Here is a 27,722-nt window from a genome sequence, read left to right on the forward strand (position 1 = left end):
TTTCCCTCCAGTTCAGGATAACTTCCCTTTTTCCCTCTAGTTTGGGGATAACTTCCCTCGTTTTCCCACCAGTTCGGGATAACTTCCCTTTTTCCCTCCAGTTCGGGATAACTTCCCTTTTCCCTCCAGTTCGGGATAACTTCCCTCTTTTCCCACCAGTTCGAGATAACTTCCCACCATGGGATAACTTCCCCTTTTTCCCTCCAGTTTGGGATAACTTCCCTTTTTCCCTCCAGTTCGGGATAACTTCCCTCTTTTCCCACACAGTTCGGGGATAACTTCCCCACATGGGATAACTTCTCTCTTTTCCCAACAGTTCAGGATAACTTCCCTTTTTCCCACCAGTTCGGGATAACTTCCCTCTTTTCCCTCCAGTTCGGGATAACTTCCCTTTTTCCCTCTACTTCGGGATAACTTCCCTCTTTTCCCTCCAGTTCGGGATAACTTCCCTCTTTTCCCACCAGTTCGGGATAACTTCCCTTTTTCCCTCCAGTTCGGGATAACTTCCCTCTTTTCTCCACCAGTTCGAGATAACTTCCCACCATGGGATAACTTCCCTTTTTTCCCTCCAGTTTTGGGATAACTTCCCTTTTTCCCTCCAGTTCGGGATAACTTCCCTTTTTCCCCACCAGTTCGGGATAACTTCCCCCCTTTTCCCACCAGTTCGGGATAACTTCCCACCATGGGATAACTTCTCTCTTTTCCCTCCAGTTCGGGATAACTTCCCTTTTTCCCTCTAGTTCCAGTTCGGGATAACTTCCCTCTTTTCCCACCAGTTCGGGATAACTTCCCTTTTTCCCTCCAGTTCGGGATAACTTCCCTCTTTTCCCACCAGTTCGAGATAACTTCCCACCATGGGATAACTTCCCTTTTTCCCTCCAGTTTGGGATAACTTCCCTTTTTCCCTCCAGTTCGGGATAACTTCCCTCTTTTCCCACCAGTTCGAGATAACTTCCCACCATGGGATAACTTCCCTTTTTCCCTCCAGTTTGGGATAACTTCCCTTTTTCCCTCCAGTTCGGGATAACTTCCCTTTTTCCCACCAATTCAGGATAACTTCCCTCTTTTCCCTCCAGTTCAGGATAACTTCCCTCTTTTCCCTCCAGTTCGGGATAACTTCCCTCTTTTCCCTCCAGTTCGGGATAACTTCCCTTTTTCCCTCCAGTTCGGGATAACTTCCCTTTTTCCCTCTAGTTCGGGATAACTTCCCTCTTTTCCCTCCAGTTCGGGATAACTTCCCTTTTTCCCTCCAGTTCGGGATAACTTCCCTCTTTTCCCACCAGTTCGGGATAACTTCCCACCATGGGATAACTTCTCTCTTTTCCCAACAGTTCAGGATAACTTCCCTTTTTCCCACCAGTTCGGGATAACTTCCCTCTTTTCCCTCCAGTTCGGGATAACTTCCCTTTTTCCCTCTACTTCGGGATAACTTCCCTCTTTTCCCTCCAGTTCGGGATAAATTCCCTCTTTTCCCACCAGTTCGGGATAACTTCCCTTTTTCCCTCCAGTTCGGGATAACTTCCCTCTTTTCCCACCAGTTCGAGATAACTTCCCACCATGGGATAACTTCCCTTTTTCCCTCCAGTTCGGGATAACTTCCCTTTTTCCCACCAGTTCGGGATAACTTCCCTCTTTTCCCACCAGTTCGGGATAACTTCCCACCATGGGATAACTTCTCTCTTTTCCCAACAGTTCAGGATAACTTCCCTTTTTCCCACCAATTCAGGATAACTTCCCTCTTTTCCCTCCAGTTCAGGATAACTTCCCTTTTTCCCTCTAGTTTGGGATAACTTCCCTCTTTTCCCACCAGTTCGGGATAACTTCCCTTTTTCCCTCCAGTTCGGGATAACTTCCCTTTTTCCCTCCAGTTCGGGATAACTTCCCTCTTTTCCCACCAGTTCGAGATAACTTCCCACCATGGGATAACTTCCCTTTTTCCCTCCAGTTTGGGATAACTTCCCTTTTTCCCTCCAGTTCGGGATAACTTCCCTCTTTTCCCACCAGTTCGGGATAACTTCCCACCATGGGATAACTTCTCTCTTTTCCCAACAGTTCAGGATAACTTCCCTTTTTCCCACCAGTTCGGGATAACTTCCCTCTTTTCCCTCCAGTTCGGGATAACTTCCCTTTTTCCCTCTACTTCGGGATAACTTCCCTCTTTTCCCTCCAGTTCGGGATAACTTCCCTCTTTTCCCACCAGTTCGGGATAACTTCCCTTTTTCCCTCCAGTTCGGGATAACTTCCCTCTTTTCCCACCAGTTCGAGATAACTTCCCACCATGGGATAACTTCCCTTTTTCCCTCCAGTTTGGGATAACTTCCCTTTTTCCCTCCAGTTCGGGATAACTTCCCTTTTTCCCACCAGTTCGGGATAACTTCCCCCTTTTCCCACCAGTTCGGGATAACTTCCCACCATGGGATAACTTCTCTCTTTTCCCTCCAGTTCGGGATAACTTCCCTTTTTCCCTCTAGTTCGGGATAACTTCCCTCTTTTCCCTCCAGTTCGGGATAACTTCCCTCTTTTCCCACCAGTTCGGGATAACTTCCCTTTTTCCCTCCAGTTCGGGATAACTTCCCTCTTTTCCCACCAGTTCGAGATAACTTCCCACCATGGGATAACTTCCCTTTTTCCCTCCAGTTTGGGATAACTTCCCTTTTTCCCTCTACTTCGGGATAACTTCCCTCTTTTCCCACCAGTTCGAGATAACTTCCCACCATGGGATAACTTCCCTTTTTCCCTCCAGTTTGGGATAACTTCCCTTTTTCCCTCCAGTTCGGGATAACTTCCCTTTTTCCCACCAATTCAGGATAACTTCCCTCTTTTCCCTCCAGTTCAGGATAACTTCCCTCTTTTCCCTCCAGTTCGGGATAACTTCCCTCTTTTCCCTCCAGTTCGGGATAACTTCCCTTTTTCCCTCCAGTTCGGGATAACTTCCCTTTTTCCCTCTACTTCGGGATAACTTCCCTCTTTTCCCTCCAGTTCGGGATAACTTCCCTTTTTCCCTCCAGTTCGGGATAACTTCCCTTTTTCCCTCTACTTCGGGATAACTTCCCTCTTTTCCCTCCAGTTCGGGATAACTTCCCTCTTTTCCCACCAGTTAGGGATAACTTCCCTCTTTTCCCTCCAGTTCCGGATAACTTCCCTTTTTCCCTCCAGTTCGGGATAACTTCCCTTTTCCCCTCTAGTTCGGGATAACTTCCCTCTTTTCCCTCCAGTTCGGGATAACTTCCCTTTTTCCCTCCAGTTCGGGATAACTTCCCTTTTTCCCTCCAGTTCGGGATAACTTCCCTCTTTTCCCACCAGTTCGAGATAACTTCCCACCATGGGATAACTTCCCTTTTTCCCTCCAGTTCGGGATAACTTCCCTTTTTCCCACCAGTTCGGGATAACTTCCCTCTTTTCCCTCCAGTTCGGGATAACTTCCCACCATGGGATAACTTCTCTCTTTTCCCTCCAGTTCGGGATAACTTCCCTTTTTCCCTCTAGTTCGGGATAACTTCCCTCTTTTCCCTCCAGTTCGGGATAACTTCCCTCTTTTCCCACCAGTTCGGGATAACTTCCCTTTTTCCCTCCAGTTCGGGATAACTTCCCTCTTTTCCCACCAGTTCGAGATAACTTCCCACCATGGGATAACTTCCCTTTTTCCCTCCAGTTTGGGATAACTTCCCTTTTTCCCTCCAGTTCGGGATAACTTCCCTTTTTCCCACCAATTCAGGATAACTTCCCTCTTTTCCCTCCAGTTCAGGATAACTTCCCTTTTTCCCTCTAGTTTGGGATAACTTCCCTCTTTTCCCTCCAGTTCGGGATAACTTCCCTCTTTTCCCTCCAGTTCGGGATAACTTCCCTTTTTCCCTCCAGTTCGGGATAACTTCCCTTTTTCCCTCTAGTTCGGGATAACTTCCCTCTTTTCCCTCCAGCTGGGTCTCTGCACAAGAGCCGGCTCCTCCCGGCCGACGAGCAGAGCCCGTCTCCATTTTGCAGGGCTCGGCTGCGTGTTTCTGTCGCCTTTGCTCCGAACTCCACCTTTTCATTGACAGCTATTGTTTCCACAGGTAATTCCAGGCCTGGCCCCCGGCCAGCTTTTCAATCATACCAAGGAATAGATATATAATTTCATTCGCCTCCAGGGTACAAACAGAAAAGAAGGATTTTCGTATGTGCTTTCTGCATCACCCTCCCCGCTCGCCTCCTACGGGTCCAATGTACGTAATTATCTCAGCTGGCTACATCTAAGCAGGATTAAATGCTTTACGTGATATTATCGCACAGCAATCTGATTACAAGGCTGCCTTTAAATGTATAATGTGTTTTTTTGTACCAACTTACACCGCACGCCAGAAATCAAACCAGAAAATATCACCAACAGTCTGCGAAAAAACCCGACCTGTGAACACCCTTGAGGTTTTAGTTTCCGGCGAAGGGTTTTGGCTGAAAACAGAGGGCTAAAAGCTTTACAAACACTTCTAGCGCGTCTAGAAATGAGGTGAAGAGTGGTGGGAGATGGCCCAGCCTTTTCACTGGTGGCACTGGGAAGGAGAGCGGCCGCGGGGGCGAAGGGCTCTTGCTCCCGGCCGTGGCTTGCTCCCTCCCCTCTCCCTACAGCTCTCACCTGATGCTTTTAAAACCAGGGTCCTGACACCCCTCACTTTTCCCGCTGAGGGCCACAACCCTGAATTGCCCCTGTGCCTGGAGAGATCCGTCTCATCTCCGCAGATCCCAGGGAAGGTCAGGTCCCCCCCTTCCCATCCCGGTTCCCCGGGACTGCAGCGCTCGGGGCTGCCCCAAATGCCCCTGGCCGCTGCGGCTCGTCCTGGCGTACACCCCGCGCGCGACCGCGGTGCCTGCACCCTCAGGTCGGTGCAGGCAGAGCTGCTTTTTTTTTTTCCTCCCGCCCAAGGGATTTCTTGCGGTTGCTTTTTTCTGAGTCATAAGGCACGAACCAGCGTCAGGCGTTGGAGCTGGGGCTGAGCTGGTCGGCTGCAGCAACCCCAGCGCTCAAACGCACTCACGGGTGCCTGCATGAGGCACTGCAAAGCTGCCTTTCTTCAGCTTTTTTTCCCTTTTTTTCTCTTCCCCAAAAAGGCTGCCTTCCCGGTTGAGAGGCAGGACCTTGGACAAGCCAGGAACCATCAAGCCGGAGAAAAGAAACATCGCAGAAGGGAGGGAGGAGAAGCAAAGGTACGGCTTTACAGCACTAAAATAAACCAGCGCAAACTCTGAATTTCCCATTTATTGAAACCAATCACAGTTAAAAGGTCAAATCCATTGGCAAACAGTAGTTTTGTATCATCCAGAGTGACACACAAATGAAGTACAAATGAAATCCAACCCAAAAAAAAAAAAAAAAAAAAGAACCAAACAGAAATGCATGGCTCTAGCTTAGTTTATTCAAGACTGTTCCCTTTGGGTGCCCCTCCTGCAGCTACTCCGGCAGGACCGAGCGACGGCCCGTGACCCCCCCAGTCGCAGCCCCGCTCCCCCGAGAGCCCCGTGGCTGCGGAGGGACTGAGATGCGGGCAGCAGCCAGGCGATCCAGTTATTCCTACCGAAGGGTCTAACGAACCCCTTTTCGCTGAAGACGGAAGCATCCTTAGTGAAGAGGGAGGTGTGGTTTGCAGCATCCTTCCAGCTTCGGCGTTTTGCTCCTCGCTCGAGCGTGCGCCAGGCACAAGGAGGGCTCGCTCCTCAGCCTGGAAGGGACTAATCCTGCCCGCTCAGGAACGGCCGGTCAACGAGAGGTGCTTGAAAAGCAGAGGGTGAAGAGGCAGGTACACACAGTGCATGCTTCTGGCTCTTCAGGTAGGATAATTAATTCACCCCGATGAATTATTTCATCCTGATGCTGCGCAGGAAGGCGAGAGCTCCTGGCACGCTCAGATCCTGACTCAGCTCCGAGCTCTTCTGCGGGGTGAAGCACAACCAGAGCCAGCACCTGGAAAAACCTGCGTTGGCTCTTTGGGGACCGCTGGAACCAGCAGCTGTGAAGCAGCGATCGCTCGGTAAGGCCAGGCACAGTCCCAGGCCCACGCGGAAACACATCCTGCTCTACACCCATCATCATCAGTGACGTGGGTGACCACACCTCGGCTTTTCAAAGAGTACGTGCTAGAAAACACAAAAATTCTTCTTTCCTGTTTTTTTTTTTTCAGAGAAAACCTCAGGGTGTTGGACACAATGCATTGGAGCCATGCCCCACTTCGGAGATAAATTTAGGAAAAAATGACATTTCCCTCTTACAGACATCCCAAGAAAATTCATTTTTATTTGCCTGGACTATTTGCATCCATCAAAACTAACACCCTAAAACATCCCCGAGGACCAACAGGATACACGAGACCTGCGATCCCGCAGAGTGCTGCACGTGTTAGCCCAGCCCTAACGCCTTCCACCTGCCTTCCAAAAACCGCGTGGAAATCGAGACTCCGTAAGGAGTTCGCTCCATTCAAACGCCTTGGTACTTAACCACAGACCAGCTTAAACACACGACAGTGAATTTCTAATCTTCTACAGAACAAAAGATGATGATCAGAACCCAGAGCGACCTGACTCAGAGAAACCAGCCCAGCGCGGAAGGGAAAGGAGAGGGTGACCTGCAGCCCTGCGTCGTCCAACGACCCTCCCGAGAGGAAAAGAAAATCTGGTGGTGAAAGGAAACCAGGACCTGCGAGGAACCACACGTATTTGTGCTTTGAAAACCATCGACATGACGTTGGAGGGGAGGAAGAGATATAAAATTATAGGAAATCAACACCAAACCAGATCCAAAAAAAATATATATACAAAAAAAGTCTAGAGGATAACGCGTGTCCAGTTCCAAACGCCGCCGCACGATTTGCTCTGAAGTCTTCTCCCGGGGAGCGGCGCGCTGCCCTACCCCAGCCCAACGTCCAGGGACATCATCACCACAAATCCTAATATCGAGGTCCAGGATGCCAGCTTCCCGTTGCCGCTGCAGGGGGAAAAGGGGAGGGCGTGAGCTCCTAGGAGCCGGGACCAACTTTTTGGATGCGGGAAGTGCTGCTTAATAGCTCGTCCCGGGAAGGGAAGGGATCTTCCAGAGTCCTCTGCACCTCCCCCCGTGTCCATTTATGAGAGGAAATGGGCTTAAGCTGCTCCAGGGGAGGTTTAGGTTGGAAATTAGGAAAAATTTCTTTACGGAAAGGGTGGTCAAGAATTGGAACAGGCTGCCCAGAAAGGTGGGGGAGTCCCCATCCCTGGAAGCGTTCAAAAAACGGGCAGAGGTGGCACTTGGGGACATGGTTTAGTCTAGTCTACCCTTGATTGGTTTAGTGTGGACTTGGTAGTGTAGGTTAATGGTTGGACTGGATGATCTTAAAGGGCTTTTCCAACCTCAACGATTCTATGATTCTATGATTCTATCTGCCTTTAGGGGTGGTCACCACGGGGGTCTCACCTGGTCTGCGCCTCGGGGATGATATCATCCATCACCACGTAGACCATTGCTCCGGCGGCAAAGCCCAAGGCGTAGGGGAGGAGAGGTTCTGCCACCACCACGGCGAAGGCACCGAAGACGCCGGCCAAGGGCTCCACCATGCCGCTCAGCTGCCCGTACCTGCAAAAGAGCGAGACTAAAAGCCACCGGGGACCCGGCGCGAGGGATGCAGAGCCCTCCCATGGGGCTGCCGGGGCTCGGCGGCTCCCCATCCCCACGGCCCTCCCTACAGCCACCGTGCCCGGGAGGAGGTCGGCCACTGGGTCACACCGAGCCAAGTCACCAAGATTATCTTAAACAGGCGACGAAGGCAATTTGACCTAACCTAGCTGATTTTTCCAGGAAAGGAATTAAGGCACGATCCCATTCCTTCCCCCAAGAGCTCTGTGGGATTTGGGGATCCAGCTCGCGGGCAGGGATGGGTCGGAGAGGAAACAGTTCCAGCATAGCTCAATCCCAAAGAGGGAATCTGGCCACAGCCTCAACCAGGATGAAACTGTGCTCGTCCCCCTCGTTTCCTTTCCCTCTAAGACTGTTTTAACTCCCTTCCTGGCAGCAGCAATCCCGGTGCAAGTCCCAGCACCGGCTGCGCTTACTGAATTGGAGGTGGGTGGGAGGAAAAGAAAACAAAGCTTTGGCAGGAGCCGTTTCCAAGCCGCCCCCCTGCCCTTCCATCCATCACCCGGCCGAGGACACGTGCACGGGCAGGAACGCAGCCCCGCGCTCGCAGGGTTCATGCCCTTGGCTTTTTCACCTCAGGGAAAAGGGAAAATAAAAAGTGGGTTTGAAATCCAGCCCAGAGTGAAGCGAGGGAAAAAAATGAAACAAAATTAAAAGCAAAAAAAAAAATTTTTTTTAGTGCAGAATCTGGGAGCTCTCACCACAGGCGCTCAAGCAGGGATAGGGTGACCGGCCGGGATCACTGATGCATCCCCCGGGAGCCGGGCACTCGGACGCTGCGGCGGGAGCAGGGCAGCGCTCACCGCCCTTCCGCAAAGCTGGAAACCAGCAGCGCTCCCAGCAGCGGCTCTCCGCTGGGAGAAACGGGTACGGGGAGGGAAGCTGCAGGCACCCGCTCGTCAGGAGCTGCTGGCAGAGGTCTGGCTTCCACGGGCGAAGAGAAGCTCGGCTTACCAGAACGCCTTCCACGTCGAAAATCCAGCGCCGCGCAAAGGCAGGCTGACAGCCAGGCCCTCCGGGAAATTCTGAATCCCAATCCCGATTGCTAAGTTCCTATCCACACAAAAAAAAGCACAAATTATATATATATGTGTGTGTGTGTGTGAGGTGGAAAGCACAGTCTGGGATAGGATGCTGGGAGCTGGGGAAAAAAAAAAAAAAAAGACATTTTTAGGGATACGCCTTTTGAATGGAAGCGCAGCTAGCCCTGGGGCTAGTCATGCTAATATTTAACACGAACACAGCAAACTTCATCTTCAAAGAGCTCCGCAGCATTTAATCACCTTCAGCATGAGCCCTGGGAGCGACAGAGACCAGATGGAGGAGAAGAGACCTGCCCAGGGAGGCCCCCCGAGGCATTTCCAACCCAAGGCTTCCCGCAGCATCCCTGGGCCCCGGAGTTTGGGCTCACGGGGCGGCCGGAGCTTTGGGGTTCCCCCCTCCCGGGGGGGCTTTGCCAGAGGGGCCCCGATGCAGCCCCCGGTCCCTCTCCCGTAACCTGCCCGGCTCTCACCAGCACCATCCTTAACCGTAACCATAACCTCCCCTGCACGAGCCGTACGGCCGTGGGGCTCGTCGGAAGAGAAGAAGTATATTTTAGCCACAGGATTTCACTTTCTTTCTCTCTTTTTTTCCCCCCTCCTCTTGCATCCTATGGAAAGGCGGCACTGGGACTTCCAGAGCCAAAACCAGCCGGAGGGGAGAGCTGGTCCGTCCATCAGTAAAGTAGCGCAGGAGGAGGCAGGCTGCCGCGAGGACCGTTTCTCCAGGCACGAGAGAGAAAAAGCGTGATAAATGGGGTGAGGCAGGCAGACACGGTGAGCTTGAACCGCTCCAAGTAAAGCCCCATGGCCCCGGCAGCAGCAAACACGGCTCCGAAGGACAGACAGGAGAGGTTTCATAGAATCATAGAATCATTTAGGTTGGAAAAGCCCTTTAAGATCATCCAGTCCAACCATTAACCTACACTACCAAGTCTACTCTAAGCCAATCAAGGGTAGACCAGACTGAACCATGTCCCCAAGTGCCACCTCTGCCCGTTTTTTGAACACCCCCATGGATGGGGACTCCCCCACCTCTCTGGGCAGCCTGTTCCAATGCTTGACCACCCTCTCCGTAAAGAAATTTTTCCTAATTTCCAACCTAATCCTCCCCTGGCGCAGCTTGAGCCCATTTCCTCTCGCCCTATCGCTTGTTCCTGGGGAGAAGAGCCCAACACCCCCTCCCTGTCCCCTCCTATCAGGCAGCTGTAGAGCGATGAGGGCTCCCCTCAGCCTCCTCTTCTCCAGGCTGAACACCCCCAGCTCCCTCAGCCGCTCCCCACCAGCCCTGTGCTCCAGACCCTGCCCCAGCTCCGCTGCCCTTCTCTGGACACGCTCCAGCACCCCAATGTCCTTCTTGTGCCGAGGGGCCCAAAACTGGACACAGCATTCCAGGTGCGGCCTCACCAGCGCCGAGCGCAGGGGCACAATCACCTCCCTGCTCCCGCTGGCCACACTGCCCCTGACACAAGCCAGGATGCTGTTGGCCGCCTTGGCCACCTGGGCACACTGCTGGCTCATGTCCAGCCGGCTAACGTTTGAAGGGATGTCCACGGGCAGAGCATTAGGTGAGGTTTCTCCTCGCTTGCCCTCTCCCCTTCGACGCTCAGACCCGCTACCTATTCCAGCACCCACCGTCAGAGCACCCTGCGCCCGCCCGCTGCGCGCCCCGCCCCAGCCTCTCCCACGCAGCGACCCCACGGCGGGACCACCACATCACCCGGAGCTTTTCCAAAAGGCAGCCAGCTCTGCGAACAGCTGGCAGTCACCACAGCTGGATTTGCAGCGGGAGGGTTTGTCGGGATCTTCCACGCGGGAGGCAGCTGCACCCCAGCTCCGTGCACCAGCACCCCACGGAGCAGAGGCTGCTCCCGGCACCCCCCCGCCCGCACCGTCACCCCTCCTCGGCTGGGATTTGCTCCAGCCTTGGGAACGGTCCTTCCCCTCTGCTCCAGGGTCCCTTCCAACTCAGCGGGACTTTGGGATTTTTGGGGAAAACCATTGGGAAATGGAGTTTTCTCCTTCACTCAAGGAACAAAAGTGTTGCAAGCACCTAAAAAACAGGGCTCGTTTTTTAGGGCGTGGGGCTCCTCAGGCTGAGCGGCTCCACGAGAGCGAACGATAACTTGTTCCCCGGTCGGGGCATTTCTCCCGCCGTGGCTTCGCCGGTGCGCATCGGCGGAGCTGGCCGTGGCCCGTCCCGGGGGGGACGACCGTCCCGGGGGGCTCAAATCTCCAGCAGTGAGGTACGGGGCTGCGACCGACCCACGGCTCCGAGCGGGACCCCAGCACCTCTCTGCGAGGCCAGTTATTCCTCTGCCAGCAGCTGAAAGCTCCCTTTGCTGCTTTAAACACTTGTTTCCTATTAGTAAAATAAGACTGGTGAGAAAAATCTCTCTGGGTTGTTTAAACTTCTACCAGGGTTTACAGAAGAGGGGAGGGGAAGGGGGAGAGGCTGCGGGTTTCCCGAACCAGGACAGGCTATTACAATCAAAAACATTATTCACGGGAAGGAGCGAGAGAACGGAGGGGGAAAAACATCCCTTTTAGAAAACACTGGAGCCGCTGTCTGTGCGCTGAGGGTTTTTTTTGTTGTTTTTTTTCTTTTCCTCCTTCCCTTGCCTTTGCACAAAGCAGCTATTACTGGCCCCGACCACAACAAATTAATGGGGTGGGAGAGGGAGGTGTGAATGGAGGGGTCTGTACAGCGAGCCCCCCCTCGCCCCCGGTCCCGCCGGGAGGAGGGAACCCCGCGCTGACCCCTTGCCCTGCAGCAGCCCCCGGGGAGAGAAAGCCCCGAGGGGCAGGAGGAAAGGGATTTTAACCTGGGGAAAGATCCAGCAGGAAAAGCCCAGGCGGGTGGGTTTGCCCCCGCTCTCCTCCTCCCCTCTCTCCCACGCGCACCCCTAGCAAAACCCATCAGGGGTCCCCGAAACAAGAACCGGCCCCAGCCCTGCAGCTTGGGCCACCTCCACGGCAGCGCCGGCTGGCCAGTGGGTCTGGCATGGGACGGGGACGGGGCTGCAGCCGCTCGGCAAGCACGGCAAGCAACGGGCTGCAGCGAGCAACGTGCCACGAGCCACGGCGTGCACACGCTACGGCAAGCAACGGGCCACGGCGTGCCACGGGCCACGGTGTGCCACGGGCCACGGCATGCACACGCTACGGCAAGCGACGGGCCACGGCGTGCCATGGGCCACGGTGTGCCACGGGCCACGGCGTGCACACGCTACGGCAAGCGATGGGCCACGGCGTGCCATGGGCCACGGTGTGCCACGGGCCACGGCGTGCACACGCTACGGCAAGCAACGTGCCACGGGCCACGGTGTGCCACGGGCCACGGCGTGCACACGCTACGGCAAGCAACGTGCCACGGGCCACGGTGTGCCACGGGCCACGGCGTGCACACGCTACAGCAAGCAACGTGCCACGGCGTGCCACGGGCCACGGTGTGCCACGGGCCACGGCGTGCACACGCTACGGCAAGCAACGTGCCACGGCGTGCCACGGGCCACGGTGTGCCACGGGCCACGGCGTGCACACGCTACGGCAAGCAACGTGCCACGGCGTGCCACGGGCCACGGTGTGCCACGGGCCACGGCGTGCACACGCTACGGCAAGCAACGTGCCACGGCGTGCCACGGGCCGCGGCGTGCTCCAACACCGACGGCAACCGTCTGGGGTCAGGCCACCCAATTCCATCCCAGCCCTCAGCAGGGAGGCAGCAACGTGTGCCCCATCCCGAGTTAAGATTTTAACCTGTTTTCCAAGAAACGCAGGTGTGGGCGTCACGCCGCATGGGTGCCGGCAGTCAGGGCAGGCATCGGGCGCAGGCACGCAAAGCTTCAGCGTGCGGCGGGCAAGAGGCAAAGGCCACCGGAGACCCGGCGCCTGGCCCTGCGTGTAGGGTTTCTCTCTCCTGCCTTGGGACATCCATGGGGCAGAAAGGACCTTCTGGGCTCAGCGTCAGGCTGAGAAGGTCCCCATGTCATCTCCTTGGCCTCCAGTCCCTCTGCGGCTCCGCAAAGGTCTTCTGCTCACCCAGACCACGTAGTTCCTTCAACGGTTCCTCCCACCGCAGCTCTGCCTGGACACTTTCTTGGACTTTGGGGCCTTTTGAGCCTTTCCCAGGAGCGCTACTCTCATCAGGATGAGGATAACTCCATGACAACATGGAGGCCAGGAACACATAAGCCCTCCTATTTGATTTGCCTCGGTTCACGGCACGAAGGGCACCTCCACTCGCTGCTCAGGGACCACCTCTGTCTGCCCAGCGCAGCGTCTCGGGAGATGTCCGGGTGCTAAGGCATAGCAGATTTACCTCCGATGCCCCAAATGTGAAATAAAACCCCAAATGTGAAATAAAACCACCCCACGGGACATTCCTCTCCCCCTCTGCCACTGAGCCGTGCACACCTCACACCTTCTCCGTAGCTCCCATGTCGAGCTGACGGCAACACGGTTGGTGAGAAAGCAACTGAATCAAAGCTGCATTGTGTACGAGGAAAACAAAGGCGTCCTTATTACGGAAATAGGTGGGGATTCTTGGAAGGCTTCCCCCGACTGCAAAGAAACACATTGTAAACCAGATGCACAAAGACAGACTCGGAGCAGCCTGGCCCAGGGGAGCCGAACCTCCGGGCGCCCACGGCGAGCTACGGGACACAGAGGAGACGACGACCGGGAGATGAGCCAACGTAGCCACAGGGACAATCATCAGAATGAAGTGTTTAGAGACATTAGGGTCTCTAAAGCGAGGAAGGTGGGGAATAAGCGATAGAGAGCTGTTAGAAGCAGATCCCATCTGGTCTGATGGGTCACCGGTGTCCAGCTAGAAGACATTTTGTAGACAAGGAGGATAACCTGTGGCTCATCCCAAACCTACAATCGTGCATTGGTCTAAAGAAAGAGCAGCCCAGGGGAAACCACACCAGACTCTGCCTGGGGACGCACGTACCCCGTTAGCAGCTCTGCCACCGGCGCCCCGGCCAACGCGGGAACGTCACTTGGGCATCTCCTCCGTTTGGGCACAACGGACTCAGGCGTCCTAGGAAGCATTGAGGATCAAGGAGCCAACATGCACTGGACATATTACCTTTCCCCGCTCTCTGCCTCAGCTTCCCCATCTGTAACACGGGGGCGATGACAGTGGTGTGCTCCACAACCTTCTCAATCCGGGCACAGAAACGCCACTAGGACACGTGCCGCCTACACGTGAGCTCGGCAGAGAGCCAGCGATGCCGGGCTGGGTCTGCCCTTGCGTTGGCTGATCCTCTTCTGCAGCAGAGCCCAGGGCTGCAGTTTTAAGGAAGGAAAGGTAAACCCGTGGCATCCCAGTGGAGCTCCACCGAGGCCCAGCTCTTCGTGGCGAGAGGGAAAGAGTCCGTGTCCCCCGGGAACGTACCAGGGCTGGACCTCCTACCCCCAGCTCGCCTGCCAACTGCTGTGGCACCACGCTGGGAGACTCCAAGTTCACTTTCAAAAAAAGTTGGCATCTCTGCATATTTGCAAGGTCAAGGCACAGAAAGCCTTCTATAAGCCTAAACCCTTGTTTTCAAGGGCCTATTCTTTTACAAACTGATTATGAAAGCAGGCTACATATTCTTAACAAGCCCCTTTTCACTACGGCTTTCAGTTCCCTCCAGTGTATAATGTGCATGTGTATTCTTGCATGGCAGGCCCTTACATACTGTTTTGATTGTTATCGTCTTGCCATGAAAGGGCCGATTGTTTTGGGCTCCCAAGATTACATCATGGCTCCCACTCGGGCCGCCCGTCGAGGTGTTTGATCAGGGCTCGCAGGTGGGAAGGAGCTCTGCGGCGAGCACAGGGCCCTGAGCGTTTCCCCATACCTGTCCTACCAGTTAAACACAGCTGCCGGCACGCTCTGCCCGGCGTTACGGGAGGCTCTCACGCGAAGAGGTGGACGGGGAGCTGCGGCGGGGACAGGGGTACCAGCGGTCCCCCCCCAGCAGCCCAAACGCCCACCGGCCCGCGCTCCCACCCGGAGTAGCAGCCTGACCCGTTCGCGGGCACACGGGGCTCCCGGTGACTCCGTTGCGTTAGGTGCTTGGCATTTTAAAGGCCAAATCTGCAAAAGCAGGTGGGAGGATGTCACTCCCGCAGGTTTGGCCTTTGATAATACAGTATCTTTCATCGCATACACTCAAAACCATTAAAATAAAAAAAAAAAGGGGATACAGACTTACTATGCCTCCTCCTCTTGAGCGCAGCTGCCAGCCTCATTACCCACGGGAACACAGAAATGCATGGAGCAACGTGGGAACCTACCCCACACAGGGGATGCAGTGTGTACCCCCGTCCTGGGCTGGGGACGCAGCGTGTGGGCAGGGGATACAGCATGTACCCCCATCCCGGGCTGGGGACGCAGCGTGTACCCCCGTCCCGGGCTGGGGACGCAGTGTGTACCTCCGTCCTGGGCTGGGGATGCAACATGTACCCCCGTCCCGGGCTGGGGACGCAGTGTGTACCCCCGTCCCACGCTGGGGACGCAACGTGTACCCCTGTCCCGGGCTGGGGACGCAGTGTGTACCCCCGTCCCACGCTGGGGACGCAACGTGTACCCCCGTCCCGGGCTGGGGACGCAGTGTGTACCCCCGTCCCACGCTGGGGACGCAGCGTGTACCCCCGTCCCAGACAGGGGACGCAGTGTGTACCCCTGTCCCAGGCTGGGGACACAACATGTACCCCTGCCCCAGGCAGGGGACGCAATTCGCAGTGTGTACCCCCGTCCCGGGCTGGGGACGCAACATGTACCCCCGTCCCGGGCTGGAGACACAGCGTGTACCCCCGTCCCGGGCTGGAGACACAGCGTGTACCCCCATCCCAGGCAGGGGATGCAGCGTGTACCCCCGTCCCGGGCTGGGGATACAGCGTGTACCCCTGTCCCAGGCTGGGGACGCAGCGTGTACCCCTGTCCCGGGCTGGGGACACAACATGTACCCCCGTCCCAGGCAGGGGACGCAACGTGTACCCCCATCCCGGGCTGGGGACGCAGCGTGTACCCCCGTCCCATGCTGGGGACGCAGCGTGTACCCCCGTCCCGGGCTGGGGACACAACGTGTACCCCCATCCCGGGCTGGGGACGCAGCGTGTACCCCCGTCCCAGACAGGGGACGCAGTGTGTACCCCCGTCCTGGGCTGGGGACATCACATGTACCCCCGTCCCAGGCTGGAGACACAGCGTGTACCCCTGTCCCGGGCTGGGGACACCACATGTACCCCCATCCTGGGCTGGGGCCACAGCGTGTACCCCCGTCGCGGGCTGGGGACACAACGTGTACCCCTGTCCCGGGCTGGGGACACAACATGTACCCCTGCCCCAGGCAGGGGACGCAACGTGTACCCCCGTCCCGGGCTGGGGACACAGTGTGTACCCCCGTCCCGGGCTGGGGACGCAACGTGTACCCCCGTCCCAAGCTGGGGACGCAGCGTGTACCCCCATCCCGGGCAGGGCAGGCAGCAGCGTGCTGCCCATCGCACGATGCCTCGAGCCTGAAAGCCCTCAGGTCTCCTCCCCACTGGCAAAGAAACCACCAGGCCGGTAGCCACGGCACGATTTCCCAGTTACGCAGCCATACGGACAGATTGGGAACTGCATCTGAACGAAATCCTAAAAAAACAGGCACCCTGTTTTCATTTGGAAGTCGACAGCAGAGCTCCACCCAAGCTGTGCCACGAGCAAGGTGCTTTCCGAACGGCACCAAAGACAGCCAGTGCATCCGAAAGGAAGCAAAGGGAAGAGGAGAAGCGGCAGGAAAGAATTTGGGGCACAAACCAGAGCTGCAGAGGTCGGGAGGCAGGACGGGCTGGACGGTCGCACGGACGCCCGTCTCCAAGGAGAACCGCAGAAGCACAAGATGGAAGGGGCAGGGGTTTGAGCGGCTCTGGAGCCTACACACAAGCCGCTCCGCCAGCCCGCTCCTGGGAACGGAGAAGCTCACGTCGGATCTCTGCTAGAGCCGTGCGTGGTAGGGACACCCCGATGGAAACGCCGCCTGCTCCCCCGGTGCTTGGCCCTTTCGGCACTGCTCCTTGGTAGCCGCTTCCAAACCTCTTCCTACCCCTTCCCTCCCTCTTCCCGTTCAATCGCTCGGCTCTTAAGCAGCGTGCCGCCTGGCCTGTGTCACATCTGCTGGCCTGGCCCTCCGCCAGCCCTAAATATACGCCGCTCTGGATCCGCACGCCGTAAACGTTTACAATTTTAGGAAATTTTACCCGTAATTTATCCCAAAGGTGCGTAAGCTAAGTTCAAAGTCGTAAAACCTGCTCTCCCCTCTGACTGCGGCAGCCGGGACGTGAACTTTAGCTGAAGAGCAAGAAATTCTCCAGCTTTCCCGACACAAATCCCCATCGGTGCCAGGGCAGCCCGGGACGGGGCTGCCACCCGCCTCCCCTCTCCGGCAAACCTCAGCTCGGCAGGGCTTGGGGGGGAGGATTGGGAAGCCCCCGCGCCGCCCGCATCCTGCACACCACGGCGACGGGCATGGGGAAGGGTCCGTGCACGAAGCACCCAAGCACATTCACGTGCCTGAGCTGGTTGCATCTCCAGGTTACATCAATTCGCTAAAACACGCAGGACTTTTTTTTTTTTTTTTTCCCCCCCTTCCTTTCCCCCAGCCTGCTGCGTGTCGGCGCGCTCTGCGTCCTGCCCGCGGCACACGCGTCTTTGCTAGACTCGCACGAGCGCTCGGGCTCGCTCCTACCTCCGCTCCCGAATCCCACTTCGAAAGCCAGCAAACGCAAAGCTCAGCTCCCCCCGCATCTCGCGGTCGCCGCATCCTCCTGCGCTCCCCAGGGAGGACTGACCTTCCAAGCCCTTCCCGCACGAACCACCGAGTCATTAGCGTTACGGCTTAATTGGCCGAGGAAACCGGGCACTGGCGCACGAAGGCGGGCAAGCCCTCGGCTGCAGCCGGCCCAAGGTGCAAGAACATCCCACGGGACACGCGGCGCACACGAGTGCCGTCGCTCCGGGTGCCACGTGCTGCCAGCCCGGGCTCGGACGCCCCGCGGGGCTGGGGCATCTCCTCCCCATCCCAGCAAAGCCGGGGCGGTGCGGGGGGCTCAGCCGAAAGGACGCGAGTCCGGACACCCCCCTCCGGCTGCGCCCGGGCGCAAACGGCTGCCGGCGAGAGCAAGTTCAAAACCTTGACGTCGGCCGGGGCGGGCGATAAGCGATAGAAACCGCGGCTGTGCGCGGCTGGCCGGCGGTCAGTGTTCTGTTACGGCAGGCGCGTATCTACCGCCGGATCGCACGGAGGGGTCCCATTGTCTAGGGGCCATTCATTCCTCCGGGCTTTTAAAATCTTTATTCTTATCTGCCCGGTTATTTATGTAACTGATTTATGAGTCAGACTCACGCACAGGGTAAAAGTTCATGTCTCCCCCGATGTGGGAAGCACAAAGCCACGTTTCATGAGCTCTGCGCGTTCCTGCTCTCTTCTCTCTTTCGCCGTGTTTTGACCTCGCCGGCGCGGCAGGAAAGGCTCGGGGCGGCTCGGCACTTTCTCCCGCTGCCGGATAAGAGCGTGAACGCGACCTGCGAGCGCAGGATCCAGCCAGCGTCGGCCGAGCCTCGGCCGGCTCCGGCTCTCCGAGGCTGGTATCTGCAAAACGAGCAGGAGACGTGACCGAGCCCCGGACTCGCTCCCTGCAAAACCACCTTGGCCGGAGACGCAAGCCGGGAGCGATGGCCCTTCTCTTGCGGCTTGCTCTCGCGGTGCGTGATGAAAAGCAGAATCCATCGCGCAGATTTCCATGCATGCAGTTACGGTCTACCTAGCTGAAAAGAGAACAGCTACTTGTAAACGGATGAAAACATTGCTTCCCACTCCCAGCATCGCTTCCCCATCGTATTTACCGGGTTAAATCCGTGCCCAAGGAAAGGGACCAGCACAAGAGCCAACTATTCCCACGTCCGACGCCGGCGCCCGGCTCTGCCCCGCCAGGCGGGAGGTGGGGAGCCGGCCCGGGGCAGGACGATGCTCCGGCTGCAGACGCGGGGTGAGCTCCGGGAGAGGCTCAGCCCCTGCGACAGGCACCCGCCCTCTGCCTCAGTTTCCCCGTTCGTAAGCTCACGATACGCAGGCGGCGTTAAAAAGCAGCGTGCAGAGCTGCAGGCCCCCCCACCGCTGCTGCTGTTCGCAGCGTCTTTCCTTCCTGAGAATCGCATTCAGAGAAAAGCTCTGCATCATTAGGGGCCGCCCCGAGCCCCGCGGACACCCGGCACCCTGTAAATCCCACCAAACCCTTACAAGCAGAACGGCAACGACCATAAAACCCAGAGTCTGCGGAGACGTCGAGAGCTCGCACCTCATCAGAGCCAGCTCCTGAAGGTGATGGCTTGGACAGAAATTTCTCTGGATTTGAGCAGAAACCGGGATCGCCCCTCCCCGGCAGCCACCGAGGAGCCACGGGCAGCACCTTCCCTCCAACCATCACCAGCAGGTTTTGGTTAAGACCCTACAAGCCAGAAGCACCTATTTTTGAACACCTTCGGACAACCCTCAGGCGAGACCTCGTTAACTCTATTTTAAACAGCATCAGGCTGCAGAAAATTTAAATTTTTACATATTCATATAGGCGCGTCCATAAATAAAGCAGCCTTTAACGACGTGGCTGCATCGATCTTGGCTAGGGCTATAGCTGGAGGGAGATACCGAACCTTATAAAGGTTATTAAAATATTTTTTAAAAAAATTAAACACACACAGAAACTGGGTGGTCTAAAAGCAGGGCTGGGATTATGGCCCACCTATAAAAATCCCCAATAATACCTGCCAATTAATGTTTATAGCTTCATGCAAAACCACCACGCCTCTCCCCCTTTGTACGAATCTTCAAGCCATAAGCACGTTTCAGGTAGAAAATGATTTTATAGGCCATGGAAATCTCAGTGCAAATAACACGCTGGGGCAGGGGGATGGTTGAGGGGGGTATTTTTCCGGGCTTTTTGGCCTTATCCTCCAGAGCCAGGCAGCCACCGGCACGCACGGCCCCCATCGCTTACAGAAAACAAAAGCCTGGAGCAAGGCAAGGGAAGAAGGATGAGTGGAGTTAATAAAGACGCTATTCTTCCTCCCTGCTAGGGGGTGAAAAGAACCTGAAAGGCCTCAAGGCCCAGCTATACGTACAGATAAATGCACGTACGTCTTCCGCTCCTCCTCTCTCAGCCGCCCGCCGTAGCGGGGTGACGGAGCTCGGCACCCCGCTCGCTCCCAGCCCGAGCAGCGCTCGCCGCCGCGGCAGGGGTGCACGGAGGGGCTCGCGAACCGCTCCTGCGCCTCCGCCTTTGCATCCGGGTGGGGATCGCTAGCTACGAGCAAAATGAAAAGTATTAAACCAGTTTCTCCTCTTCCCTCTCCCGCGGCATCGCTGCTAAAACGGGCCGGGGTAGAGTGTGAAAGCACCAGAGCGGCTCCTTTATGCAGCCTGAAAACCTGGAACTAAACAATTTACTAACAGCTGTAGCTATAAAAGGCCCTATTATGGCATCGTGTACGGTAACAATGTCTTCATTCAAATTGCTTCCCCTCCTCGGAGGGTTTATTTTTAAACCAGGCTGCTAAAGAGAGGAACGGGCCACTGGGGCTGCGCAGACCCAACCTGGTGTTCAACGTGAGCCTTGTTTGGCATTATCCTGATAAGATAAACGCGGAGAATGGCTTTTTCTTTCTCTGCTTTTTTTCCTCGCCCTCTTTCTTTTATTTTAAGGTGAACAGGAACTGAACGGGCGCACTTTGCAGATCAAAGCTGGGGCAGGAGAGACCTTTGCAGTGAGGTCCCGGAGAACACGTGCTTGCCAGGTTTTGGCTTTTGGGGCCGGGGAGGGAGCGGCGCCCGACGCTTCGCCCTGCGGGAGCGGGGAGCGGGTTCAAGGGCAGGCGCTCGCGCAGCCTGGCCCTGCCAGCCCCAGCTCCCGACTAACCCATCCTCTACGGCGCTCGCTGTGACTGCACCGCAGTCCATCCTCTGGCCGGAGCATCACGCACAGCCTGGCCCACCACGGAGAGCCGGCACCCCTGCCTGGTCCTCCCCGGCTCTGGGCAGCCTCCCCAGCCGCTCTCCTGCAAAACGTCAGAGGATGATGCAGACACCCAACACGGTTGCGTTGAAAACCATGAGTGCCTTACCTCCAACACGGGGCGCAGGGTGAGCCGTGCCCTCGGGGAAGAATTACAACGCGTTCAGCTGCTACCGCTCGCGGGTTCTTGCAAACGCGGAGCTAAAGCCTTCTCCTCTTGCAAGGCCACCGTGGGCTGCTTGGCCGTTGCACCAGCCATGGCTTGGCCAGAAAGCATTCAGTTGGCCAACAGCACACCTGGGGAAAGGGTTGGGCAGCTCCCTGCGAAGCCCTCTCCCAGGGAGCTGAGAAGTCAAAGAGCTTCACATGGGAGCTGCTCCGGGCATCCCCGTCCTTCATGCTGTATCTGCAGACACAGTGACCACCACAGAAAGAGAAGCAAGCAAGCGTTACACAGACTTTCCGTGGAGCCAGATGTTGTTTGGGAGGCCAGCTGTCTCTCATAAGTATTACAAATCAACCAAAAACCCTCCTCGGTCTAGACACTTGAGTAAGGGAGAAGGAAGAAGTGAGAGAGAAGAGAAGGGGAGACTATTTATACAAACGGTGATGTAAACGCCAACAGCCGGCGAGGGATTCGCAGCCAGCAGCCCGGCTCCCAGCCAGGCTTTGGAGACCTCCCTGCTGACTTGGGAGGTCTTCTCCTCCTCCAACCCAGGGCAATGAAGAAAGGCTGCAGCACCCATCCAGCCCCAGGAGCCGGGGCCCAACGGCGGCTGGGCTGCCAGGGGCTTTCAACCAGCTCATTTTGGATAAGGGACAGGCAAGGGAAGAAGAATGAGTGTTGCCACCAAACCTGCCGGCACCAATGCGGCGAAGGAGCCTCCGACATGCAGGCACAAGCCACAGAGCCCAAGGGATTCTGCTCAGCTGGGCTGCACCACTGCGGGCAGGTTTTCCCTGCTGAGGCACTGACTTTGAGTGCCTTGAATTCTGGTTTCTGAATTTCAGGAAAGCACAAAGTGCCCGTTTTCTCTAGCAGCTCTCTACCTTCTGCGGTTTGGCTGTTTTTGAGAGATGCTCCTCATCTCCCTCACCCCCTGTCCAGCACCTCTATGGGACCCAGCAGCCGGTGCACAGCTCCGCTCCGCGATTCCCTCCTCAGCATCTCTCCACGTGCTCCCCAGCGGCATCACCAGCCGAGAGCGACCTCGGACAGCCGGCTGCCTCGGAAAGAGCAGCTGCCCCTAAACGCAGCCGTGCAACGGAGAACCAACCCCAGCCAGCCAAGCGCCTGTTTGCAAGACTCAAAGAGGAAAAAAGAAAAAAAAAGCATCCTCCAAAAAGGGCAGCTGCCTGCTGCTCCCCGGCCCCGGAGCTGAGCCCTAACCCTGCGCCGGTGCACAGGGATGGGGGGAACGGAGCCACCCGACCTCCCCAGCCTGGCAGGAGGCAGGAGCAGCATCGCGAGGCCAAGGTAAACCTCTCAAGATGTGGTTTGCTGCCAAGAACTACCGAGGAGCCGCTCTCCCGGCTGGAGCCCTGCCTGACCGCAGCTGCGGATCCAAAATGGGTTCCCTTTGCCGGGGGGGGCTCGGCACGGCTCCCCCCGTGTCTGCTCGACGGTGGGACACAAGAACCTTCCCACCGCCCGTCCGTCACCCAGGGCACCCACAGCGCTGCAGGCAGGCGAGGGCCCTTGCTGGGGTCCAGAGACCTGGTCTGCATTAGGGAAGTCTCCTCCACAAATTTAAATTCCCCCTGAACCCAGTCTCCAGCAACCTGGGTTGCTGCGGCCAAACCGAGCTACCACATTTTTGGAGGACCAGAAAAACATTTGCGTTCTGCTCCTGATCCCAGGATTGGAAAACAAGGTCTTTGCTCCCTGCCCGCGTCTCTCCGCATCAGGGACTGAGCAGCAAAGCACCGCAAGACCCCAGATTTAACTCCCCAGCACTGCACCAAAATGGGAAGCAGGTCCGTCTGCAGGACGATAGACTATCCAGGCACTGCAGAACAAATGTTTTCCTGGTATGGAAAACATCTGGTAGCTTTGAAGGCAGCTCAATAAAAACACCACAGGCCACACAGCTTTCCCACCGCTTTTTTTTTTGCCCGTCCCGCAGACCTGGCCACGCAAGATGACGGGAGCTGTCAGGAGTTCCGGAGCTGCTCCGGGAGAGGCTGGACGCGCCGTTGTGTTTGGTGTCACGCTGATTTTTCTTGGATACAGGACGGAGCCAAGACATCGTGGTCAGTCTGGCTTCTGTCTGTCGGTGGCGTAAGTTTGTTTATCCAGGATAAGGAGCGGGAAGGGAGGCTACGCTGCTCCGCGGGCCACGGCCATCCTCCGTTCAGCCTTGCACCAGGGGCTGCTTCGTGAGATCCCACCCACACCGCAAACCGAGCGCGTCGAAGCAGTCCTGCAGCATCTGCTAAGGCTTCAAACAGGACCCAGGGAACTCCATGCAAGGTGACAGAGATGCTGGGAAAGGCCTCGGAAGGGGGAAGTGCGGGCAGAGGCGCTGCCTGGTAGCGCACAGTTCTGCAAACACCTCCGGGGAGGCACCCGCTTCCTTTTCCCAATGGCCAAGAAGAGCTGTAAGATCTGTTTACAATAAAACGCTGTTTTCCGATGGGCAAAGAGAGAATCGCAAGGTTTCGGGCAGGATGAGCGCACGTGCATCAGCTCTGCTGCTGCGGCAGGGCGAGCGCGGGGCGTCTGTGCCACCGCGGCCAAACCGTAGCCCCGGCTCTCCCGGCAAGCGATGGAGGAGAGCGCTTTCCAAACATCCACGCAGCCTCATTTCATCCGGCCCCGAGACCTGCTCTTCTGCCTAAATTGTGCATTTCCTCTCTTAAAGCCGATCTGCACGCTTGCACACGGGGGCCGGGATATCCGCATCCGAGACTTCTGCTGGGAAGATGCCGTCGCCGCCGGCAGGAGCCTCCCCTCGTCTCCGTCCCTTCAGCCTTTGCTGCTGAGGTTCATCAGCCGCGATGAGGAACGCGGCAGCTGAGGAGCCACACTCCTGTTTTGCGGCTCACCAAACCCTTCCAGACCACTTTCTTCTCCAGAGCACCAACCGTGGTGAAAACGCAGCTTGGTACCATCGCCACCGATCACAAAAGAAAAGCCCTGGAGAAACCTACCCAGCTCCTTAACTCTCACTCAGTAATAAACATCTACCTTCAGGAGAGGCTAATTAAAAGGCGCTTAATAAGCATCTTCCAACAGTTTTGTTTTGCAACCCGGGCTTTGCCCTGCGCCCCAGGCAGGAGCAGCCTGGCTGCGGGAGCAGAATTTGCCTGGGATGCCGGGGAAAGGTGGAAATCCCCGTCCAGCCCCACCTCCCCCACCAACAGGTGGGTTTTTTCCATTAGGTGTTTCTGCGCACAGCCTTGATCTGATAAAGCGGTCGGGATTCGGCCCCGCATTTTGATCCTACCCGAGCAACCTCTTTCGCAGCTCCACTGTGGATCTATTCATAAGCAAGAGACGGAGATTGCATGTGTGCGAACGAGAGAAAAACCCAGTGTGTCTTCTGCTGTCTCTCAGACCACAATGATTTCCATTCATTCAAAGAAAACACAGTATAAAATTTTTGCCTGGTTTCAATCTCCGTACATTAATCAAGCCTATTTTTTTTTTTTTTTTCCAGCCTGAGAGACACAGCGTGGGAGGCACAGGCTGTCCCATGAAATAATATTTTCCAAGCCATAGTCAAAGTCTGCCTGTCAACTCGAAGCCTCTTTTCTGTCTGTTTTACCAAAGCTGGACAGGAAACAATCTGTGGGCACAACAGATCAAAACAAGGCCAGCATTCCCAGCAAAAGGGCCGATGAATGGGAACCATTGTGCTGCGGTAGAGGAAACATCACCATCATCATCGGGGGAGAAAAAAATATATCTGTTTACATCACTTCCATGCTCTCCAGCTGCCCTAAATAGGAGCTTTCATTTGGGAGATAGCCGGGGCAGGTGGGCTGCTGCCGGCAGCTCCGGTGCCACGGCGCGATGGTCCGTCGGCACCAAAAGCACTTTGCAAGTCGAGCCGTGCTGGGGCAGGGCGAGCCCAAGTTAAACATCACACCCGCAAAAATGTGTGCTTTTCCCCCTTCCTCACGTCCGCGGCGAGCGGGGCTCAGACCCTGGACAAAACTTTTACCCGCAGCTTGCGGAAGAGGACGCAACAAGCTCTCCGGTGGGAATTTGGTTGCCCCAGCGCTGCTGAAGGGGAGAAGGAATCCGTCCCTGCCCCGAGGAGCTTGGGGTTTAGGCGAGGAAAGCTCGCCGGGTGCAGGTCCACCTCGCCCAGGAGGGTCCTCGCCCCGGCAGCGCTGTGCCCAGGACCAGCGGGTGCTGGCGGGGTGCCACCCGCAGCGGGCGAGACGCCTCTGCTCCCTGCTCCTCACCCTCCGCAGCACCCAGAGGGGATCCACGTGCACCCCGAGAACCAGCCACGCAGCGAAAGCTGCCGCCACCGCCGTGAACGGAGCCCCCCCGGCTCCCTCTGCTTTAAACCAGCGGCAGCACCCGACGCCCCGCGGCCCCCCACCCCTAAATGTACTCGGCTTCATCCTACGGCAGACGTTTGCCAAAAATTTGCCTGCACCGTTTTTAACCTCCCTAAATTATTTGCACCCGCGGGATCCTACGAGGACCCGGCGCCCAGACCACCCGCGGCTTAACAAACCATTTCACTTTATTTTTCAAGCTTTTAGTCCTTCCTATATAGCATCCGCTCGAAGAAATTTACGGCGTTTAACGCGACGTTGCTTTCACTTCTCTGAGCGTTCTCTCGCAGCTGAAAGAGCAGCCCCTCTGCTAGGCGTTTTGCCAGCGGAAAAGCCACATTTGGGAGTCCCGTAGACCCTACAGCGGCGCGAGACCATGCAGCGGCCCCAAATCTGCCGAGAGCAAGCTGATAGGAACATGGATGTTACCACCTAGTGTCAGACGGGAGAGGAGCAGCAACCGGGGACGCGGACGGCTTGGCCACGGCTCTTGCTCCGCAGAAACCATCGGTGACGGGGCGGCGAGCCCAGAGCCCGCAGGTCAGCCCGGACACCTCTGCTTTCCTGGCCACCTGCAGGGACACGAGCTTTCCACCCCTGTAACAGGGGTGGATCTAAAAATAAAAATGCACGATACGCTTTTGGGGAGGAAGAGTGCAAAAAAAGGCCCATCTGTGTTTTATTCTGTCTTTTCAGTTCAAGTCGGACTCGCACGTATTTCTTGCCCACAACCAGCCAAGTTATTCGCTGTCAGGACCACACTGTCCTAATCCATCTCCTATTTTTGACGGAAGAAGTAGAGGCAGCTCTGCAGCTCTGCCCTGTCCATGTCAGGAGCACGGGGAAGGTGCCCGGAACAGCCGGCACAGAGACGAGCCAGCAACAAAAATGCAGAATATAACCGATGCGTGGGGATGGGGCACCAGGCTCAGCTGTTCAAACCGTCGCACGGGGAGGTATTTGGTGAAAAGAGCGCAGCAAACGCACGCCAAAGGAGGTGAGTGTTGTTTCAGACCAGGCAGGCGTCACCCGTCACCTCAGCACAGTTAGCCTGGCGCCGTGGGAACCCCACGGCAAAGCCGAAAGGCTGCGGGCGGGCAGGAGCTCCGGCCACGGGCTGGGGACGGCTCGCAGCGCCGGCTGAAATTAAAATTAAACGATCCCTCTGCCAAACTCAGACCTCACCGATTACCCAGGACCTGAAAAACGCTGCCGCAGTTGAAATTTTTTTCTTTTTTTTTTTTAAATTTTATTTTCTGGCACATACTGTCCCTTGTGACCGGACTTAGCCTCGTGCCGCGACAAAGGCTGCTTTCTTACAGAGTTAACGCTGCGGCACGCCGTGGCCCCGCAGCTCCCGCGGCGTGTGCATGAGAACAGAAGGCAGCTCCGGGCCCTGGGGACCCCCGTCCCCCCAGGACCCCCACCCTCGGAGGGTGCTCTGGCCCTGCAGACTGCCCGGGGCTGCAGCCGGGCACCGCGGTGCTCGCATCCCCTCTGTCCTACGCCGCGGAGGAAGCCTGGACCAAACCACAAAGGACCGAGAGATGGATGGGAGGGCAGGGGAGCTGGAGGGGGAGAAGAAGGGGCGTCGGGGCAAAACGCACAGTTTGCACCACGTGCTTACAGAGATCCTAGCAAAAAGTGCACCGGCAATCCCGTTGCCAGCATCTCCCAGTAGCTACGGGCTTGATTTTCCAGCCTTAGTAAATAACCTTTTATCAAATTTTTTTAGAATTATACACGCAAAGGACATGAAAATAACCCTGAGGCTGCAAAACGAAACCACTGGCAGGTTACACCCACGCAGACACCATACGCTACACATAACGCGGAGACCTGGGGGGCGAGCCCCCGTGCACCCGCGCTCGAGGGGGAACCGGCACGCGGAGATTATTTCCACTGGAAGAGAATCCCTAGCGCGCAGGCTTCACATCCCAGCTGGAACGCAGCTCGGCCGGGGGAAAGCCACGACTATCAGCCGGTGAATCGCCCGTCGCCTGCGCTGCCAGCCAGTGATGCAGCAATACCCTAACTGCTGGAAACACGGCGCTGTGATTCCTTACGGAGGAGCGGCTCGACCGGAGAGGGATTGGCAGAGAAAATCCAGGCAGTTCAAAGTCAATTGTGCGACAGATTCCCTTTTCCTCCCCAAATTCAGCAGCCAAGGAAGCACTTGTCCAGGTCCAGGCACCACTTGCCGCACGGATGAGACCGGTCACAGAAACTGTCCTGCTTTCACCATTTGCCCCCGTCTTCCCTCACCATCCGTCCGCCTCCTCAGCGTGGGGGGTCTGTATCTTAAAAGACATTTCCAAACCTTTCTCCTGTTAAAAGCAAAATTGCTGGCACAGGCGTTTTACGGTAGTTTTCTGTTTGCTCTGCAGCGTAACGCAGGTACGTTCAGGAGTTCCCACAATCCTGACCGAGAAAATTAATTTTATGGTGAATTCCTCTTTGACAGAAAAAAATTTGCTGGAAGAAGC

The 27,722-nt window shown here is 56.6% G+C and overlaps 1 protein-coding gene across 1 annotated transcript in view; it reads right to left on the reverse strand.

Annotated features, from left to right (window-relative positions):
- Window positions 1–6,870: 6,870 nt before the first annotated feature.
- Window positions 6,871–27,722, reverse strand: part of SLC39A11 (solute carrier family 39 member 11) — a 105,672-nt gene continuing 84,820 nt past the window's right edge. Inside the window, exons 7-9 of the mRNA XM_075720030.1 lie at window positions 8,588–8,686; window positions 7,415–7,573; window positions 6,871–6,949 (exon numbers count right to left, since the gene is read on the reverse strand). Coding sequence (XP_075576145.1) covers window positions 6,871–6,949; window positions 7,415–7,573; window positions 8,588–8,686 — 337 coding nt within the window. The remainder of the gene's footprint in view (window positions 6,950–7,414; window positions 7,574–8,587; window positions 8,687–27,722) is intronic.

Source organism: Pelecanus crispus, chromosome 12 (assembly GCF_030463565.1).
Source record: "Pelecanus crispus isolate bPelCri1 chromosome 12, bPelCri1.pri, whole genome shotgun sequence".
Classification (NCBI taxonomy): domain Eukaryota; kingdom Metazoa; phylum Chordata; class Aves; order Pelecaniformes; family Pelecanidae; genus Pelecanus; species Pelecanus crispus.